This window comes from Rhinolophus hipposideros (genome assembly GCF_964194185.1).
Source record: "Rhinolophus hipposideros genome assembly, chromosome: 1".
Classification (NCBI taxonomy): Eukaryota; Metazoa; Chordata; class Mammalia; order Chiroptera; family Rhinolophidae; genus Rhinolophus; species Rhinolophus hipposideros.
The window spans coordinates 68,426,123-68,442,578 of NC_138047.1; the positions used below are offsets into that span (position 1 = coordinate 68,426,123).

At 32.2% G+C, this 16,456-nt stretch overlaps 1 protein-coding gene across 1 annotated transcript in view; it reads left to right on the plus strand.

Annotated features, from left to right (window-relative positions):
* The window catches only part of GRID2 (glutamate ionotropic receptor delta type subunit 2), a 1,327,346-nt gene that overhangs the window by 257,150 nt on the left and 1,053,740 nt on the right, over positions 1 to 16,456 (plus strand). Inside the window, exon 2 of the mRNA XM_081037560.1 lies at positions 9,356 to 9,511. Coding sequence (XP_080893686.1) covers positions 9,356 to 9,511 — 156 coding nt within the window. The remainder of the gene's footprint in view (positions 1 to 9,355; positions 9,512 to 16,456) is intronic.

Consider the following 16,456-nt stretch of genomic DNA (forward strand, 5'->3'; position numbering starts at 1 on the left):
CATATAGCTTAGAGTTATTGTCTAGTGTCCTTTTTTTTCAACCAGTGGGACTCCCTTTAGCTTTTCTTGCAGAGCAGGTCTAGTGATAATGAACACCCTTAATTTTGTTTATTTGGGAATAACTTAATTTCTTTCTTAATTTTGCCCACTGACTTCTGACCTCTAAAGTTTCTAATGAGAAATCTGCTTATGATCATATTGAAGTTTCCTTACATATGATGCATGCCTTCTCTCTTACTGTTTTAAAGATTTTTTTTTTTGTGTGTTTGGCTTTTGAAAGTTTGATTATGTTTCTTGGTTTGAGTTAGTTCCTCTTACTCAGAGTTCTTTGAGTGTCTTGGATGTTTATATCTGTGTTTATTATCAAATTTTGGGAGTTTTCAGCCATTGTTTCTACAGTGTTTCTCTCTGTCCCTTTCTGTATATATACTCCTTTGGGAATCCCACCATCTGTATGTTCGTCTTTTTGATGTAGTCCCACAGGTCCTTTAGACTCTGGTCACTTTTCTTCAATCATTTTTCTTTTTGTTTCTCAGACAATATTTGCCATTTTCCTAATTCAAGTTTGCTGATTCTTTCTTCTGCCTGCCCTTTGAATCCCTCTAGTGAATTTTCCATTTTTTTTGTACTATTCAGCTCCAGAATTTCATTTTGCTTTCTTTTTAGGTTTTGCTTATTTTTATTAATATTTCCATTTTGTTCATCCATCGTTTTCTTATCTTTCTTCATACACACACACACACACACACACACACACACACACACACACATTTTTGTTGTTGTTTTTGTTGTTCTTTGAGCATCTTTAAGGCACTTGTTTTAAGATCTTTGTTTAATAGATCTGTCACCAGGTCTTCTTCAGTGACAGTTTTTGTTGATTTATTGTTATCCTTTAAATGGACCTTACTCTCCTGTTTCTTTATATGTTTTGTGATTTTTCATTGAAAACTGGACATTTGAAACTAATAATATGATCACTCTGAAAGTCAGATTCTCCCCCTTCCTCAGGGTCTGCTGGGCTTTGTTGTTGTTTGTTGGTTTGTTTGTTTGGATTGTTGTAGGCTGCCACTAGCCAAGGATGGGCCTGAAGTGTAAAGTTAAGGTCTTTTGTGAACCTGCACCTTTCCCTAGGCATGTAAATGACTTTTTAATTTCCTCATGTATGCAGTTTCTTTTGAATGTCCTGGTCGTTAATGTCTGGCTTTCAAAGGAGAAAAAGGGAAGGAAAAAAAATGAAGGGGGGAAAAAAAAGAGTGCTGGTCATTTAAATTTCCTGGAAATCATGCCAACCAGAAAGGGTGGGGCTTGAAACAGTGGAGGCAGGTACACCAACAATGGCCACCTGCCTCTTTTTTTGCACCTCTAAGATCAGAAGTCACAGTCAGCCATCAGATCATAGGTCTATGTTATTTAGAAGTCAGGATCCTTCTGCCCATTGTGGCTCCCACAAGCTGTGAGCAAGGAATTCCTGGAAGTGCTTACAACTGCCTGCAACATGGCTGAGGGGTGGATAATGTGTAGCTGCTATTGTACTACCAGCTGAAATTTATTGAAATTAACTGTCGTTTATCCTGTAAGTCTTCCCCTGGAATTGTTATTCTTCAATGTACTCTAGAGTTCCAAAATAGTCACATTAGACAGACTCTACCAATGCAGTTGTTGTCTAGGTGGGAAAACAGATTCCTGATGCTTCCTATTCTACCATCTTCCAAGAATCCATTGTTAACAGTGCCATTTTTATACAAAAAAATCCAGATTATTGATCTTTCAATATCTAGTACTCTTAAAAAATTAAGAGTAATTTTTATTAGAACTGTTTTGTAATGTTTATTCCTGAATCACCTAATTTTTATCAGAATGCATAAACCATTCAGAGAGGATCTATATTGCAACATAAAGTGATTATTATAACAATTAGCCTCCTATCATGCTTCACATTGAAGAATCAGATTATTTATTCCTTAAGCAGCCTGAATTTCTTTTCCTCCTAAAGACTTCGGAAAATATCTGGCAAAGTCAGATGTTCATGTGACAGTATTATTAGTTTAAATGTGCTTTGGGTTTTGGGATAACTTTACAAAACTTCCAAATGAAATGTGAATTCAAATGTCATTGGAGAGATGGACTTGAGGAAAAGGCTGTTATGAATTTGACTTAGCTTACTCTGCGATGAGATGTCCCATTCCAACATTAATGCCCCCCCCCCCGAAATCTTTGAAGACAGTTATTGAAGATTTGGCTTTTTGGTCTATGAATTGCTTTCCAAATTTTAAGTCATTTTAAGTCACAATATCTTGAGGAAAATAAGAATTTAAAGGTATTAGTAATATAAACATTTCATATATTGCATATACCTTCAGGTATTTATGTGTAATCATTTTAGTGATCTTTGTGGAATTTTACCTCCTTCCAGTTATTTCTTTCTATCATAAGATATGATATATCTTTATATCATAACTAATTCACTCTAATTTTGTCAATATCCTCTTTGAACTTGATTATAAAACAAGAATGATACTGGCCTATAAATTAGATAATTTTTGTAGCTGAAGTAGAAATCAATATTATAATGTATTTAAGAACAAAATGCTAAGTAAGCACTAGACACTGGAAGATAGTGAGCCAGTTAGTTTCTATACCTAATTTGAAAATTACAGATCCAAGTAAATAATTTAAAGGCATTTATAGAATGTCAGTGACTTTGCCATTTTTATTCTGTTAGGATCATTAGTCTATAAAGTAAAAGAGAAAATTCTAACTCTATAAAAATAAAAGGCTAGCGATTTGTTCGGAATCTTGTAATATACCAAAGTGCATATAATATTGAAACTCACATTATTCTTAAGTAACTGCAAAAATTGCCATTTAACCTAATGTTTAGAAATTTACATCTATTTAATTATTTTATATTACTTCGTTCAAAAGCAACCTTTAATATAAAGTTTGAGAAAAAGTGTGTCAATACTTAATTTAAACTACTCTTTACATAATATAGTCAAAATTATTGTGGTATGTATTATATCTACAAAAACTATGCAAAATATTATTTAAAAACTTTTTTAAACTAGGCTAGTTGATCACAATTCATCAAACAAAAACATTAAAACCGTTTAGAGAATTTTAATGTACAAATAAAATTTTTTTGAAAATTATGAAAATAAAAATATGCATATCACTTGGTAATATAGAAATTTATTGTGATGAATATATTACCAGATATGAAACTCATGTATTTTTTTCTTTATTTTTTTTTTTAAGGAGTTAGCTTTTAAACTGAGGGCTGTGGATTCTGCTACACTTGTTACTAGTTTGGGTTCTTTGGAAAGTTACTTAATCTGAGCCTTATTCCCATCAAAGGATTTTAATCAAAACTAAATTATATAATGCCAGTGAAGCATTTAGTGTAGTGCTTATTACTAATAAATGTTAATTACTTTCACTGTTGTTTTTTCAATTATTATAAACTTGAGAAAAGCACAACCAAGTAAAATTGCCTGTGATTCAGAATGATATTTGCTAATTGTCATGTATTTGGTGTATATCCAGCATTTTCTTTGCAACAATTAAAGTTATTGTTTTGGTGTACTTCCTTAGTCAGAGTGCTTGTGAAGGGTTAGATAAGGTGAACTGAGGAAAATATACCTTCTGATGAAAGGAAAATGTATTCTAAAAACTCCACTTCTTAGCTATGAAGATATTAGTATAGAACATATTAAGAGAATTGCTGTTGAATGAGAGGGGACTGTTGATAACATTTGTAAAACAGAATTAATTCATGGAGGATATCTCAATGTATTAATGATTAATATTATCTGGACAGATGATTTTATATATACATGTGTGTGTATGTATACACACACGCATAAGCATACACACATACATACACTATACCGTGATTGTAACAATATCCCACTAAATTAGTATCTAACATGTATGCTCAAGCAAAGATGCCAAATGGTGTAGAAAATGCTGATTTCATTTGGTTACAATTCTGCTTATTTCCGTGCCGTCTAGTAGTATTGAACATTTTTAACCTTTTTCTTCTTGTCTGACCTTAGAACTTAAATTAAGTGGAGGGTGAATTTAAGTAAAGTAGAAATCAGATTTTTACAGTATTTATAATGTCTTGGATTATTTGCCCTCCTTTTGAAATTTATGCATAATTTTCACTGGTCTTGGTGGGAATGCCATATAAACGCTAAAAAGTTATAGATCTTTGGATTTGGATACCTGTGCACAGTGCAACTAACATGTATTCACAGTGCAGCGTTACAATTAAATACCAAAAAAAAATCCTATGAATAGTAGCATCTTAAACAGTGATCATATATGATGATTTAACAATTCTGAATAGGTCTGCAGAACTGTTAAATTGTCTCAAAAGAAAGAGTTGTCCTTTTCTTTTTTTAAAATTTATTTTAACCACCTAAGCTAAATTATTAAAACTTCTAAGGCAAGGGAGAATAAATTTTATGTAAAAACAGTCTTATGTTCAGATTTTTACTATGATTCTTCAATATTAAATATTTCATGGCTTATACTAAATGAATTTGATATACTAATCACTAATTATATAGTAATATATATATATATATATATATATATATATATATATCCAGTCCTTCATATCCAAGGGTTATACACCCATGGATTCAACCATGTGCACACCAAAAATGTTTGAAAAAAAGAGTGTGTTTTTGCTGACTTGTACTGTGAGTTAGGGCTACTATGATTTCATCTGTACTGAACATGTACACACTTTTTATTTTCTTGTCATTCTCAAAATAATAACATGTAATTATATCTATTCATATTGTAGTAGCTATTATAAGCAATGCAGAGATTGTTTAAAATATACGTAAGGATGTGTGTAGGTTATATGCAAATACTATGCCATTTTATGTGAGAAACATTAGCATATGTGGATTTTGGTATGCATGGGGGGTCCTGGAACCAAACCCCACAGATACGGAGGGATGACTGTACGTGTTTGTGTGTGTGTACATGTGTATGTAGATATATATATGGATGACACAGTATTGTATATCTTATATATACACACATACATATATGTATATGACATGTTTATATACTATATTTGTATAAAACATCATGTATATATCATATATGTGTGTGTGTGTGTGTGTGTGTGTGTGTGTATATATATATATATATTCTCCATAAAGTAGACACTTAAAATGTAAAACCTAATGTGGAAGAACTAACAACAAACTTGAAACCAGACACATAAATTTTTACTCCAGCTTTTCTAACTTTTGGTTGTGTAATTTTGGTCAAATCACTTAGAATCTATTCACTTCAGTTTCTGAAAAATGAGGTTTATGTATGCCATCTTTAAAATTTTTCACAATTGTGAGTCTGTGAAGTCCAAAATTGCCCATTTCCATTATCATCTGAACATGGCATCTTAATTCTTCAGTGGTCTGATTTAACATGTAATAGACTTCAAATGTCCTGTCAGCAAATCGTTTTTTAAGAACAAAGAGTTTTGGCTTTGATGGTTATCTCCGAGTTGATTGGGTAGATGCATTAATGCATAGAATGAAAGGAAAAAAAAAAGGATAAAATGCACACAGAGAGAAGCCAAGAGAATCAACTGTGCTGCTTCAAAGAAAATTAAAGATTCACTATATATTGTACCTTTGAAAAGTTTATTTTTAAAGAATATATACAATACATATATAATACATATACATAATACATATATATATATATATATATATATATATGTATATGTCAATCAAACTCATTCTGTGACTAAAAAAAAGAGCTCTCCTTGATTGTATTTGCAACTCTAAATTCTGCCCTTTTTTTTTGGGGGGGGGAAGCTATTACATTATATATTTCTTTTTAGATGATAACATTTTAAGCATAAATGATCGGGGAAGGGTAATGTTTTCTCTAGCTTATTTTCTATTTTAGAATTATATATTTTAAATGTTATTTGGTGTGATAGTTATATAAATGAGATATATAGATCTTTCAATAATTCTATCAATGCTATATGTAGACAAATTTCTTCAGGACACAGATTGAAACCTTTTTCAGTATTTTTGGAGGAAATTCTGAGCTAGATGAAGACATTTTCTTTCCTCCTCTATCTTACCAGGTAAACAGTGTTTCCTCCACTTGCTTCTTATGTCTGTAAGACAAATAGAATTTAAATATTCAAATTAAAACTACAAGTGTAGGATTAATACCTTGCTGAATAATTTGGGTCTTCTGGAGTCATGATAATTCCTGTGATTATAAATTTACATGCAAGGACATTTGCCAGTTTACTTTTGTTTTAATTTAGGTAAAGTGGCAACTTAGATTTTTTTGTATAATTGAATTTGGGTATTCAATTTTACAAGATTATGCCTAACTAAACATAAGGCAAGTTTAAGCAATTACTGTTTCTTGAATATGTAATCTATTCAGGATCCCTTAGAGGGGGATCCTATACGTCTAAAAATAGGAGCACTCTAAGTATAAAAACAGTTTGTATGGCCGAGGAAATTATATTTTGCTAAGGAGGCATACATCCAGGGTGGAGACAGCGTCATGCACAGAACTGGCCAATTTGCTATCATTGCTATAGGTTTTCTACCATTTATTAAACCACGTTTAATGTTTAAGGTGATTTTAAGTGTTGTGCCAGGCAACAGTAAAAAGCTTCCATTAAAAATGTATTAACGATACGCAGTAGAAGTCAATGATAATCCCCTGCTATAAAATAAGGTTGATTGGAAACTCTTCTGTTAAAAGACCCACTTAGACTCTAGGACAAGCTGATGAATCTCTATAAACATAGATCATTGCTTTATGCATAGACATTCCGATTATTTGGTTAAAATGAATTCATTATTTTACATTTATATCACGTGTCCTACAAACTACTAAATAAATTTATATTACATATCTGAACCTGATAGTATTTCATTTCAATGTAATGATTAATCTAGATTCCGATACGAATTATCACAAATTAAAATGTATCTTAATGAACATGGCTTAAACTTAGCAAGACAAAGCTAATATTACCTAAAGACTGTCACAAAAACTTAGGTGCTAAAGTAGATTTCTGTATGATTCAGAAATAACAGGATAGGTCAAAATTTAATGTCTATTATATATATATTAGCTTATATCAATACCATGTTAAAATTCTGGCTAATAGCTACATAATAATTAGGGAGTACTTAATTTATATATCAGTTTTTCAAATTTTCCATCCTTTTCTCATACTCTTAACCATGGGCTGGTATTCAAATCTAATAAGAAATGGAAAGTAAAGGCCTGGAGAGACTGTTCAAAGTAGTAGTCAGTATAATCCTGCAAACATAGAAGAGCAATAAGAGAAAGCCAGTTTCACACAGACATTCTGCCTTGTCTGGAAATATTAATCATTGCCCTCTCCAGATGGGGCCATTTAGGGTGGAGAAGTCAAAAGCAACCTGGCACACTTATCAGAAATGGACATAATTTCACCCTTGCTTTATCAGGTATTGCCTTTAATAATATATGTTTAATATTATGATCTGTTTTTCACTGGAAGTCGCGGGGCTTTTGTCACAGGTGTATCCATTCAACACAACTGGTAGATGTAAAGGATGTCCGCTTTTATGTATATAAAAGTGTATGTATGGATGTGTAAACATAAATTTGTGTATCAGTGTTATGTATACATAGTCTGTGATTATCTCTTCCTATATGTGCGTGTAATAACTGTATTGTATTTATATATGAAAAAAGCATTTTCATGTACATGTATGTTATTTCTGTATGTACACACTACAATGGATGGTACAGTCAAGAAACAGATTACGCGTAAATGGATCTGTATGTAAATGAGTAGGTAGAGTCATTCCTTTGTCAAGTTACTGACACTGAGGTGTGTGTTTTGGTTGTTTGTTTTGTTCAGGAGGGAATTCATTTGGTTTATTTAAAAAGACAAAAAGTATATTGATCCAAATGTTTATAATTAAAAAGTAAACAATATAAAACCGTGTGCCTGCTTAGAACTAGAAGAGTTAGAGTGAATAGAAATAAAGCATGCATGGCCGTATGGAAAAGGTTCTCCCAGGTTTGTAATAAAGTCAGCATCCTCATAAAATTATTTTATTCCTCATGTGTAGAATTCTGGAAGGCCCTCATAGTGATTTAGGGCAAGGACATTGGAATCAAAGAGGCATGTGTTCTGGCCCTTTGGGAACTTAGGTACATTCCTTGCACTGAATCTTAATTTTTGTAGCTATAGCTATCATCATATATATGGATATAGCAGTATACATACACATATCACATGATTATTTTATTTTAAGGATTACATGAGATACTGTAATATGGAAAAAATAATAGAAAATGATAAACACTGTTTTGATCACAGTATTTAAAAACAAGAAAACACTAGCATTTACTGAACACTTACTATTTAGTTACTGTAATTTACTTACATTTTTCATGGATAATATGCTTTAATGTACAAATTAATAAACCTTACAGGTAGATATTATTATTAGATTTTATAGATGATGAAAGGGCTTAGAATTTGAATCCCTTGCTTAAAGTCATATACTTAACGGGTGAGTGAGTCAGAATTTGACATCAATTTACTCTTAGATCTGGTTTGTTTAACTAGTAACAATGTTGACAAACACTAAATAAACGTTAGCCATATTTTTATCATCATCGTTATTATTAATGTGAATACCATAGGCCATGATTGTACACTAGGACTTATGTTAGTTTTTCAGGAAATATTTCTCAGTTACTTCTGATGAGAAACTTGTATGTCTCTAACTTTTCTATGAAATATTACTGAATTTACCACTATAAAAAAACAAACAAAAACCAAAAAAAAACTGAAGTTCATGTTCAAAAAAATGAAAGAAATAAAAAGAAAATGAATAATAAATTAAGATTATAATGGACGTTTGATACCTATGTACTGTATGAATGGACTCTCAGAAAGTTTCCTGACATTATCTCTTATTACTCAGAAAAAAATTTTCCAAGCTATGAATTCCTAAAGATCTCATGATATAAGACATTCAATATGTCAGACACTTTGTTCTCCGAAAGCTTTTTGTACTTATTAAATTGTCTTCCCAATGCTCTCCCTGCAACAGCACTTTGATGTACTATTCATCATTTCCATTTGGAAGAAGTAACTGCATTCCTGCTTAGCTATCACACTGCTTCCAGTACAATGTGTTTCAGTAATAAATAAAGTGCATGCTTTAAGTGAAAGTATACATTTTTCAAATGCATAAGTCTCTTTGGCATATTTCCAGTGGGCATGACAGAATATTTATGTTATTGTTTAATGGCAACACTCACTTCTTTCTAGGAGCAATTTTTGATGAATCTGCCAAAAAGGATGATGAGGTGTTTCGCACAGCAGTTGGTGACCTCAACCAGAATGAGGAGATCTTACAGACTGAGAAAATCACATTTTCGGTGACATTTGTTGATGGCAACAACCCTTTTCAAGCAGTTCAAGAAGGTAAGGTTCATCAGAAGTCCACTTTTTATTATATTTGTTTTTCAGTTCAATTTAAATGGCACTGAAATTAGATTTGTAAAAAGCCATCAAATATGGATATCATTTGTGCATCTCTGCTGCATTGCTTGGAGAATTTTTTTTTTTTTTTTGTAGATGTTAATGTTGCATTCCACTTCCAAAACGGGCAGAGTGCGGAAAGTTACTGTTTTAATTGAAATATAACATAAAAGGAACGTTAATATTTACAGTAAAAGTTTTGCACCATTTTATGACTTCAATGTAAATGACACATTCCTAAAATTAGGACTTTCTATTTGAATTTTTGCTTCTGACTTCTTTGAGACTGCTGCTACCTTGGTGATTGTTACAATGTGTGATGACATTTCAAATGTATTCATGACAAATGTATTGCTGGAGGGAAAACTTTTTTGTGTGCTGAGAGCCTAACATACCAACCTAGGGTATATATGTTTTACTCTCTATAGTATACCAATCATTGAAATACTTTTCTCCATTCTTTCTGTGTACTTGAGTGAATTAAAATGTATCATAGGTACAAAGTCATACAAATATAAATTATCTTTATTATAGTGGAATGGTTATTTGTATGAATGAAGCATTTGATTGAAAGAGCTTGACTAATAGAATTATATTTTGATACTATTCTGCTAATAAAATATTTAGCCTTTTGATTGGCAAGGCAGTCATTTTCATGAAACCATTTGTTGCTAGTGTATTGTATATTTTATGATATATTTAGACTGCGGATACTAATACAAAATTAATTTATTCAAATGAACCATTTCCTTCATTAAAAACTTAAAGAGTATTTGGCAGAAGAAAAGAGTCAGGATATTATATGTAGTAAAGTTTGGCAAGAAACTTTTTAAAGACAAATACTGAAGGGATAAGGAAAATAAACAGAATTGTTTTTTTAAAGGTGTTCTTTCATCTAAGTAGTATCTGTAGGATATATAGGTAACCTCTATTGTAATGTGTTTTTGATTAGTAGCATAGGTTACTGTTGCAACTTATTTGTGTTCACTCCTGTCAGTAATAGAATGGATAGAATGATTAGTGACGTAATAGATTTTTCTTTTTATTAATTTGATGGAATAAAAAGTATTATTGTAATGAAATGAATGAAATGATTGAAGTAAAAGCTGTTTTTGCAAATCATAGGTTGTTTATAATAATATGATGGGATATTAATTCTTAATTAGTAAACATCAATTTAAAAAGTCAGGTTACTATAAACATGCAGTGATTTACATATTAAAATCAGAATTATTCTTCGAATTTGGGGCTATAAATAATGGATATGCTGGTAAATTGTTTATAGGAACATTTAAAACTGCCTAAATAATATTAGAATTCATAAAGTAATCTGCAAAATAATTAAGTTGAATTTGAGGAAAATACTCAATCATGTAAAATAATATATGTACAGGGAAACATGTGTTATTCACTTTAAAGAAATCATTTCTCTGTGATATTTATTTTTTAGTTTTAATGACTGGAATGAGAACAGGAACAAATAAGGATTGATTGATTTTTGTGACTGTCTTGTTATTTACAATTAATAATTGTAAATTAAGTTTGATGACATGCTAACATATCCATACCTTTTAAAAATCCACTTTGGCTGAAAGTTTTTGGAGATAAAAAAATGAAGAAAGCAGAATGAGTGGAAGGGAATTACACCTTTTCTGGAGACCACAACTGGCAAAGCAAAGACAATGTTTAAGAATACCACAATTAATCTGCTTACATATTGCTTTGGGCAACCATTCTGCTGCCTGCTAAATTCTGGAAACAAAAATATCTCTTGAAAGAACGATTGTGAATGGATAGAATTTGTGGCACTGAAAGCAAATTGAGAGAGGAAATAGTTTTGTGTTTCTGAAATAGAGACCACTACATATTTGTCAGGAAAGAATAAAGGGCTTGATAGTTTTCTTTATGGTTTCTGACACTAACAGGACGTTCTGGACCCGTTATTTTGATGGTCTGCTCTAAGTAGTGAAACTGGAGCTAATTTGCTTTCCCATTCAATATCATGAAAGATCTCTGCTAATTTTACAAGTAAAAAGTTCATTCTAGAGTGCCTTTTTAAATTTATTGGTCCAAAAATAGAAGGGGAAAATATTCAAGTGAAAGAGAACATGAAAGACTTTAGGGAGTATTTTCTTAAATGTTTTGAGGAAATAATTTGGGAGAAAACCTCAATCATGACATCGAAGATTACCAAGTTTTCTATGATCATGTCTTTGCTGTAATACCATTAAAATCTATAGTACAGAGGGTCTTAATCAGCTTGTTTGTTTTTCACATTCCAAAGAAGGGTAAACGATTCAATGATACAATTATTACTGATTGTTTACATGTTAGCACTCCTGATCAACTTCTAAAAAATCCCTGGTTTTGAGTTCTCTCTTCCTTTTCTTTCCCTTTCTTTCTTTTTCTTTCTTTCTTTCTTTCTTTCTTTCTTTCTTTCTTTCTTTCTTTCTTTCTTTCTTTCTTTCTTTCTTTCTTTCTTTCTTTCTTTCTTTCTTTCTTTCTCTCTCTCTCTCTCTCTCTCTCTCTCTCTCTCTCTCTCTCTCTCTCTCTCTCTCTCTCTCTCTCTCTTTCTTTCTTCTTTCCTCCCTCCCTCCCTCCCTCCCTCCCTCCCTCCCTCCCTCCCTCCCACTTTTTAGAAGTGGAAAATTATATAAACCTAGTTGAATGTTTTTACTATATAGATGAAATAATTGGGACCAGAGTGGTTAAGTAATTTCCTTACACACTGCAAGTGTGAAGCAGAGAAAGAACTAAACCACACCCTCTCACCACCGGTTGAATATTTTCCTTGCTATATCTGCTACCCATACATACAGAGAAAGCACGCAATGTATTCTAGGCCTTCATTAAATACTGTGGAGAGTGAAAAATTGTAGCAGATTTGTGTTTTGATTCTTTATGTGTTCATGGGTTTTAGATCCCATGGAATAGTTGAAGAATTCTAATCTAATCAACCAATACTAGTTGCATTGTATAAATCTCTCTTGCTCTTTCATCCTTGGTTTTCCTCATCTGATGAAGAAATCAGAACATAAATGATGTATTTTTAAGGTCAGTTTTCATCTCTATGGATAAAACGTTTCATGACCCTTTAGAACACATTTCCAGACTTAGAACTTTACAGATTTATAGAAGTGATTTTTATTCAGTTCTTTTGTAGAGAAGGATTCACATTGCTGAAATTGCCTCCTAGTTTTTCTGTGACTGACTTCAAAACAAATTAAAAGTATTTATGATACCTGTCTTCTGTTTTGCTGCATTATCCAACTATTCACTGCAACACACATAATGCATTACTGTCACCAGAATACATAAGGTCCTTTTGCATGTTCAGTTGAGTTGGACCAAAATACCTGTTCTGAGTTTCTGTTCCTACTCTTCTCTTATAGATTGTTTTCCTCTGTGGCATCTCTGTACTGGATACAACAGAGAGGCACAGATGTCCCTTGTGAAAGACACTGCTGTCTCCACCGAAAGCCATAGTAATTGTTTATATTGTTAACTCTTAGCTGAGACCAACACCACTGTGGGGCATGAAAGGTGAGAATTTATAAGAAAACAAGGTCAAGGAAAGGAAAGGAAGTGCATTTGTAAAAATGTTCATGTAGGAAGGTGAATGCAGAAATATGAATCTATGTATAATTTTTTCATGCATTGGATGCATCAGGAACAATGCAAAGCACCAAGTGTTAGTACTGGATGGCAAGATTCAGTTGAAACATTTTGAAATATTTGCTCTTATAAAAACACCAAAAAATGAAATACATAATGAGGAGACTGTAAAGGCAAAACTGTACTATAGAGTCACATATAATCCTATTTGAAAGAAACAGGAGTGACTATCATAATTATTATTCTTTCTGCTATGTGGCAAACCATTGTAAACAATATAGTTATAAAAGCTGTATTTAACATAAAAGCAGTCATGGTTAAAATTGTTTATCTTCTGAGTTTCAACCTGTTCCCCTTTAAACTTACTCCTTTGCATACCACAGCATGAATATTAATTGTTCCCAAAATATTCATTAGGGGTAGACATCTAACTTTAATAAAGTAGCAATTTCAGTTGGATTTGCTTCGTACACCTTTCAAAATAAAACTATCACAAATGTACAACAATGAGACTCCTTTTTTATGGTTTATAAAATCAGTCTCATTTCTTTATAGTTACATATAAGAGACTCAACTATCCATATCATGTGTATAAAAGGGACAACAGGAGAGTAGTTTAGCCAAAAATAGTATAAGGGAATCGAGGAAAAAGCACTTCTTCAAAACCCATCACCATTCATTGTGAATATTTCTGGTGCCATGGGCTAAAACTGAGTAGGCTGGTTCAAAGAGGATGTAAATGTAAAAGAATGATTTATTTGGCCCCACTAATTTTATGATTTATCCCATGGCTTAGTCTCATAATTTATATTCCTCTCTGCTTTAATAAGACATTTTTACTGTGATAAAAACTCTGCTAATTCTAAAATGCTTAGATTGAATTCTGCAACTTTCCTAGCATAGGACTTCAGTGCATACACCTCATCAGCCTATGTTTTCCTGGACCAATTTTGATAGCCCCAGTTCCAGTTTATTTTTGGAATTGTCTGACAATAGATTGAACTTGAGAGTTGGTGGTTCCAGGGGCCAATGAATAAAACTTGAACATCATGTAGGTAAATTCTGATCATTTATTCACTTATTCATTTAATCAGTTTTTCATTCCTCCTTCACTTCCCACATCTAGGCTGATGGTGTGCTGTGAATTCCAGTCTCTAGGCCCAATACTCCGTGTAACTCATACCCAACTATATGTGTGAAGGGGTGGAAGGAATAAGTGATGCAGGTGACTGACTGGTCATCTCCAAACACTGACCCATCAGGAGAGATACTCGATGTCCATTCAGTGACTCACTGGACCATCTGCTTTCCTCCAGGCATCTGGGATATTTAGCTTGGTCATTTCCCCAGCAATGCCCTGCCAAATCCTAGATCACTTTTCCTCCCTACCTGCCACATTCTAAGACAGGCCTATAAGGTCTGGCATCAGAATCTGCCTATTGTGTGATCTTTAGGACCCATCATCAATTTAGTATTACAGTGTGAAGAATTCTATATCTGTTAGCAACAAAAATTGCATGTGTTCTTTTTTAAACATCTTACACGACCCTTTCCATTGGAGAATTGTGCATTAAGAAAATTAAAATAAAACATATTTGGAATCAAATTTTGGGAGTACTCAGTCATATCAATCTATCTAACTACTTCTGAAATGCCTAATACTGTTCCAAGATTGGACCAACTATAATAGGAGATAACAAAAGAAATAGAGGACACAGTTTCTGACTGCAAGAAGATTAAAAAATGTACTTGAGGAGGGTTGAGGATTTTTAGAGCATGAAAAGGTGTTATGCCCTTGCCTTCTACCTATTACTTGGGTTTTTAATTGTGTTAATAAAGGAAGATGTTATAGTTTTTAAAAATATTTACTTTCCAGAAAATTGGCAATTTTTCTTAAAGAAACTCATTATTTTTTAACATAATGTTAATGAAGGTAAAAATTGCTTACCTTATTTTTTTCTGTGATTTATTGTTTTACTCCTGAATTGTAAGCTTTTCCTTTATCTCATTTAATACCACACTATTAAAGTAACAGATATCTAATACTAAGAATAGATTGAAATTGAGATGTTTATAGACCTGTAGATCATAATTTTATAGCTTTTCTTCTCCGAGGCCTTTACCTCACTATCTGCAATAGTTTAGTGTTGTGTACATTACCTCATAAAATATATATTTTTTAGCAATGTGTGCTGCTCTGGATCTTGTTTTATTTAGAAGACTCTTAGCAGGTTTCTATAAAGCTGTATTTAATGGAAGTAAAGATTTATTCTTTTGTTGTTGTTTAAGTGTTCTTTCTTTGTACCAAATATTTTTTCTCATAATAAGGGCAAACTGCTTTCTTTTATTCTCTTTCTATCTTTGTAGATGCAGTGCATCATTATGGTAGCATAATTCAATTTTTAATCATTTTTTTATGATACTGACTTGGTAGAAGAATCACCTCTGTGTCTTACAGTGACTGTGAATATATGGCTTATTAGATTAAAAACCACACTTACCTATGCTCTGCGATTGTAATGAAAGTCCATTGTGTAGTTATAATAATAGTTTAAGTTCATGTTGTCAAACCAAAGATGACTACTATATTAAATATTAAACTATTATCAATATTATTGACATCCAAGTGTCAAGTGATCCCGTCTACTTGCTTAATTTGAGTACAAAAAAATATCCTGACTTCCTATTTTCAACATTTAATACATATTTTTGCATGTCTTTTGCAAGTGTTATTAGGTGTATGGGAATTGTACTATGTGCAGTCTTTTAGTACACATGCAATTTTGGATGAGTTATCTTACAGTTTTCAAAAGAATCGTCATTAAAACACTTTTAAAAAGAACATGCACAAACCCAATGTGCAATAGGAAATTCAATATTCTGAGAAAAAAGATAACAAATCTGGTACTTTCTGGATGTGTATAAGCATTCAGCCTTGAGATAATTACTTTGCATAATTCCTGGCTCTCCACTGGCTGTCTTAAGTCCTACCTGGTTAGCTTGACCCTTATTATTGTGTGTTAGGTCATGACCTGTATGTGCTCTTCTTCCTTTTGCCCTTCCATTATAGTGCTGTATTTTAACTCCCCGTTCATCGCCTTTTTAATCATTGACTCTCTCTATTGTGATGTATACACTCAGGATTTCTAATATGGTTTAATATGTGTCTTACTTTTGATGCCACTTATCCTTTTGAGATGGGGTGAAACATGGAAGTGAAATGCATGGGCCATGGAATTAGATAAATCTGCCTTTATATAAATTGTACTCCAT